This window comes from Nanorana parkeri, unplaced genomic scaffold, assembly GCF_000935625.1.
Source record: "Nanorana parkeri isolate BGI_ZX_2015 unplaced genomic scaffold, ASM93562v1 scaffold574, whole genome shotgun sequence".
NCBI lineage: Eukaryota > Metazoa > Chordata > Amphibia > Anura > Dicroglossidae > Nanorana > Nanorana parkeri.
This window is the reverse complement of record NW_017306842.1, coordinates 249231-255438: the sequence shown is the minus strand read 5'-3', so window position 1 is coordinate 255438 and position 6208 is coordinate 249231. Positions and strand designations below refer to the sequence as shown.

At 36.6% G+C, this 6208-nt stretch overlaps 1 protein-coding gene across 1 annotated transcript in view; it reads left to right on the top strand.

Moving 5' to 3' along the window:
• The window catches only part of SEMA3E (semaphorin 3E), a 129358-nt gene that overhangs the window by 84482 nt on the left and 38668 nt on the right, over positions 1 to 6208 (top strand). Inside the window, exon 5 of the mRNA XM_018562369.1 lies at positions 4918 to 5011. Coding sequence (XP_018417871.1) covers positions 4918 to 5011 — 94 coding nt within the window. The remainder of the gene's footprint in view (positions 1 to 4917; positions 5012 to 6208) is intronic.

Sequence of the window (6208 nt, the reverse complement as noted above, 5' to 3'; positions counted from 1 at the left end):
TCAGCAGGACTAAAAAAAGAAATACAGTAACAATAAAATGTAATCAAAGAAAACTCTAGACACCATTTCCATATCATCACCACAGATGTGTCCCTGCCAGCTGCTGTGGGTTCATCAGATTTCCTGAAAAAGAAAAACTCAATGGCTCTGTTGCTTTTAGATTTGTCCCTATTGGTGTAAGTCACGTTAACAGTGAAAACTGAATTTCCATGTATTTTAGGTAGAAAATACTTCAGAAATGAAATAATGAACCCATAGTAAAGAGTTAATTTAGTTTGCTTCTCATAAACTAGCAAATATAGTGTTTACAAAACCCTCACAGAGTAGCACTGCGTCCAAAACTACACCTCAGTGACTGTTTTCAATTCCCCTCTTTTTTCAATTTCATGATTGCTTTTTCACAGAATAGGCGGATGTCAAAATAGTTGAAACCCCAAAGGTTACAACCTTATCTAAAAGATATTATCATATAATTGTAATCCCTCTTCAACTTGAATTGTCAACAGGTGGAGAGGAACACATGCAACATGTGAACTAGTGACTCTGCCTAACTCCACACTGTTTCCAGCAGTCACAAGCTGTTTGTAGATGGTATCATCTTTGAAATGATAATTGTTATGCACCACAGAGCTTGTAAAACCTTGTTGTGTCCTGTTTTCCAAATTTTCTAGATGCTAGCTCCACACATTGAGTTCTTTAACAGAAAAAAACAGGTTGCTATGCTCACTACTATGACCTTTTTAAAAATAATTTTCCCAAAGCGTGCATGTATAAGTGTGCAGTGTAATAACATGCAGGTAGTATAAATATATGTACAATGTGAATTCATACATGTACAGTACATTTATATGTAGGGAATTTAAAAGTATTTTATTGGTTCTATTGTGTGGCCTTGCAATTGTGAAGGCTGCCAAACAGCAGAGCAAACATAGAAATATTACTGTCAATACTTAAAACTCTATAGAGAAAATGTACTAATTTAATTCACCACACATTACAGGAAAAAGCCGTACCTGTAAATCCCACTTCACAAAAATTGTTGCAACAGATCCCATATTTGTATATCACACAAAACCAACAATTTTATTAATTTCCACTACATAGAGTTATGAAAATCAAGGATATTATTGCAATCAGCATCTACTACAATTGCTATTATTACAATCAGTGTGATAAAGTATCTTTTTACCATATTTGGCTGTGCTGACAATTTCACTGGATTTTACCTTAATGTAGCATAATTAATTTTCTCCATCATTTAAAAGATAATACCGTAAAAAAAAAGCCCTGTTTAAGAAGGATTTAAATAACCATTGGGTAAAGCAAAGGTCAATAATATGACAACATCCCAAATAAGAAAAAAAAGACAAACTGCCTTAAATGTATTTATATGGGCTATACTGTATATAGTTACTGCATATTCTACCTAGCCATTGGTATAGTTAAACTGCAGATAAATGACTCAATGAACCACTAATGATATGCAGGAAAACTTTGCCTCTGTTCATGATTAATAGAAGAAGATAGTTTTGGAAGAGACCTGTCATGATTAAAAGGCTGATCCCTCTGAAAATGTTTTCTGTCTGGCTCTTATGCTGGCCCCGTTTCCTTTAATACTTTAAGTCACTGACCTGGAACAAGTGTGAAGGTAATGACTATTAAGTCATGTACATTCCTTTATTAAAGTCAGGTCTAAAATGTTTAAAAATATTGTTATTTTGTTCAACTAAGTCATGTCAATATAAAGTATTCATTTTCATACTATATACTGTACATACAGATTGAATGACACTTTAGCAGTGACGTATCTCTTATTGGCTCAATCCAAAGTTTTAATCAATGTGATAAAAAAGGCAGGTAGTTATGGGCTGTCTCTTTTACTAACCCATATAGGTCTGGGTCTCCTTGGTCATGTGTTAAATGTACATTTGTAAAAACAAGACCCAATACTATTGTTTCCTTTTAAAGCTGAACTCCAGCTATAAAGATGTATATATACAGTACTAACATTGGTCCAGCTTGGCATAATGTAAGTTTACATAAATAATTACTGGCAGGACCAAGCGGATCCTGTAAAATGCTTTGTAGCTATGACTACTACAGTGCTTTATAGCAAACTTCCATGTCCTGCTATAGCCGCTGTGCTGAGTGACTTACCCTCTACTGTTAAAACACAGCAAGTCACTCAATCAGCACAGCAGCCATTCAGAAAATTCCTATTGTTTTTATAAATTGAATACTTAGGGGGTTATTCACAAAGCTGCCGAAGGCAACCTAGTGAATAACGTTCGGCTATTCACTACGGCTCAGTGCGGCTGATTTCAGCCATACCTGGGCTGAAATTAGCCGTACATCAGCTGCCTTTGGTCAGCCGAACATGCTCTGCATGTTCGGCTGAGCCGAAGTGCAGAAGGACTTCGACTCAGCCGATCCAACATCTTGATCAGCTGAGCCGAAGCTCCGGCAGCTCCCTTGCTGCCATTCGCCCCTATTCTCATAGGGGCCAAACAGCAGTGAGTGAATAGCATTTGGCTCAGCCATTCTGCTCGGTACCTCCGTGGTACAGAGCAGAATAGCAAATCAGCTCCCTTGCTGCCATTCGCCCCTATTCTCATAGGGGCCGAACAGCAGTGAGTGAATAGCATTTGGCTCAGCTATTCTGCTCGGTACCTCCATGGTACAGAGCAGAATAGCAAATCAATGAGAATAGTTTATAAAAAAAAGTTTAAAAATAATTTTAAAATGTAAATACATTTAGAAATGTAAAAAGACATAAAGATTTTATTTAAAAATAAAAAAATAATAAAAAAACAGCTAGCTCCATCCAACTGTTTCCTATTGGCCGGCACCTGCTAGAGTCTTCTGGCAGTTCCCTGCCAATGAATAACAACAGTTATTATTGTTTAATGACAGTTCAGCGTCCCCAGGTCATTTGCAGGGCGAAAGGCCGGCAATCTGCTGACCGTTTGCCCAGCTTCGGCTGACACTTGGGTTCGGATGAGCCAAAGCAAATGCCTTCGGCTCGAGCTGAGCCCCTCGACCACCTTTGGGTGCTGTAGGGGCTGTAGTGAATAGCCCCTACAGCAGCCCATTGGTTCGACTGAACCAAAGGGCTCCCACAACCGAAGCTAGCCGAAGGATCAGCCAAAAGCTATGGCTGGATCCTTCTGCAGCTTTTGTGAATAGACCCCTGGGTGTTCTCTAATTGGATCAGTGGTAGTGATGACACAGTACCTCCCCTTATCCAATCACAGAATGCTTAGTATCTGTGGCCCTGCCAGGGATAATGTATGTATACTTACATTGTGCCAAGCTGGACCAATTTAAATAAATATACATCTTTAGAGCTGGGTTCAGTTTTAAGAAGTGGGATAGTTTGATGTACTACATTTATGCAGAGCAAAAAACAGAAGCCATAGAAGGTAGTGTTTACCCTCTGTATGTGTTTCAGAACTTTCATTAGGTTTGACTTGAAGGTAGTTTTAGAAGTATAAAATTATTAAGCAGCTTTATATATCTAACTTAGAGGTCTACTAATAACCAAGTCACAGAGCCAGTCACCCTATGAATGTTTGCCTGTATTTGAACCTTCATTCTGTGCAAATAGAGGCAAAAATAAATGTATGTAATATAATACTGAATTTGGGCCACTTGATGTAGCTGAGGAGCATAGGAAATATGTATTTATTTCCTATACAGGATACTTACAAAACTAAACATTGTGACCATTAACAGTAGTGATATTAATAATAGTAATAGAAAAATAGAAATTTGATCAATTTTTTATGGGAACCTAAAAATGTTGTTTCTAATAGTACTTTATAAATATGGTATTCTAACAAGGTTTACAGTATAAAAGTAAATTTTTATTTGTATTATGAATTAAATTTATTAAAAGTAAGCAAAAAATGTTGAATGAATAATCTAGAGATTCAGTTATATGGTTACGGCTATGATTCCCCTTTGAGGGGTGTAGAAATTATATTTGTCTTTGGACAATAGGAAGCTATTGGGCAGAGCTATCTGTCACTGCTAGCTCCGCACCATCGTTTGCTATTTACTTTTTTAACTTTTTTCACTCTTTTTCTGTTCTGCTCGGTACCTCTGAGGGACCGAGCAGAACAGCCGAGTCAAATGCCGCTCGGCGGCATTCGGCTATTCACTCACTGTTGTTCGGGATCTTTAAGAATAGCCCGAACAGCAGTGAGTAGCCTGCCGGAGGTTCGGCTCAGCCGATCCAGATGTTGGATTGGCTGAGTCGAACTCCTTCTGCACTTCGGGTCGGCCGAACATGCCGAGCATGTTCGGCCGACCCTAAGCCACACAATGCAAGCCGCTGTACGGCTGATTTCAGCCGATGTACGACTGAAATGAGCCGTACCAGCCTGAAGTGAATAGCCGAACAGTGTTCGGCTCACTTCACTTCAGATCGGTCATTCACTCGGCTGCCCCCGGCAGCTTTGTGAATAGACCCCTAAGTAGTCATGCATTTTTAAAGTTGCAGGTATGACATTTACCTAACATTCTCTGCAAATTAATTAATCACTGTAATCAAAAGCCAACATTTACAGATGAAATTAATGTTGTAATCCCATATTCTGATCTAAAGTACTGGATTTGTTAGCAATACCAGCAATTATGAGGTAGCCTAGAATCGGCATTATTATAATCACCATTATTACAAAAACACAAATATGTTTGCCTAAACTCACTGTTACTATGACATTTACTTTACACCATAAAAATGGCACCAGATATTTGCACTGCTTCACAAGAATAATATTGCAAAATCTAAATCTTGTTTTTTGCCTTGTGATATATATTCAGGATTTGTTGTATCTGGCTATTCTATTCATTATTTACCTTATTATACTGTTTATAAAAGAGTGCTTTATATTTTGATTTATATTATTAAAGGAACATATTTTCCATTATGAAAGTCAAAGACCTGAGAGAGGACGTGGCAGATGTCCTTTTGACCCAGATTCTTCTGTTACATCAATAATGACAGGTAATTGTGTTGTTTTTTTTTTACCTTTTGCACTCTTTTTTTACTCAGACTTGAATAAATATATACATAAAATAGATAACATATAAAGGCAATGACTAAATACAAAATGTTTTTTTGCAGTTTTAATATAAAGATAATGCAAATTGTTTCTAGTGCATGTCCACACGGGTGTGGATTCTTACATGTGCACTGTATAATCTATTTAATGTAAAAAAAATCGGATTAATTCTCCCCTCCTATCTGGAACCAATGATGATTGCCTAATTTACCAGATTGTATGGCATATGTGTAAGAACCACTCTATATTCAGCAAATGGGCACATTACATACAAATAATAATATTAAAAATAATAATTATACCAGAGTAAACTAGGATGATAAACCTTATTGATAAGTACTGGCCTAGCCTATAGATGACATCTTGAAGAAACACCACTCTGTACACAAAGAATGTCTATTTTGTAGAGTTACAATGTGCTATTTCAGTTTTCGTACCAGCCTGAAGTGAATAGCCGAACAGTGTTCGGCTCACTTCACTTCTGATCGGTCATTCACTCGGCTGCCTTCGGCAGCTTTGTGAATAGACCCCTATGTTTCAGTTACTAAAATGTTTTATTCTTGAGGCCGAGAAAACACTATTTGTCTTTCACACAGAGTCATAGAATTTAGCAGATATAATCTAGAAAAATGTTCGGACTTATATTTATTCATTTAGTGAAACATTCAACTGGTTATATAGAGTCTATAAAATATAGACACATCATTGTTACTTTGAAATGTATCTTTTATTTTATGTTTTACATATAAAAAATGCGCAGATGTTCAATGTTTTATATGTACCAAAGAACTCCCTCCCAGTGTGACTGAATATGGCCTTTACAGCAGAACAATAATCCTTTGTGTATGTTTGGTTGAAATATGTGCTAATATGCCTACCCACATAAACTTGTCATCTACACTACTCCAACAGCCACAAGTCTGAACTGTGGTTTATAAGTCCAGTGAACCATGTTCTGTGGACTTTCTTAAAAAAAAATATAAAAATAGGTTTGATCCTACACACCATAAACTACATGTGCTGTCATGTCAGTACATTAGTTGTCTAAGGTAACTAAGAAATTGTTGTTTTTACAAATTTTATGAATACAATATATACAATTACAACTGTACTGTATATATATATATATATATATATAT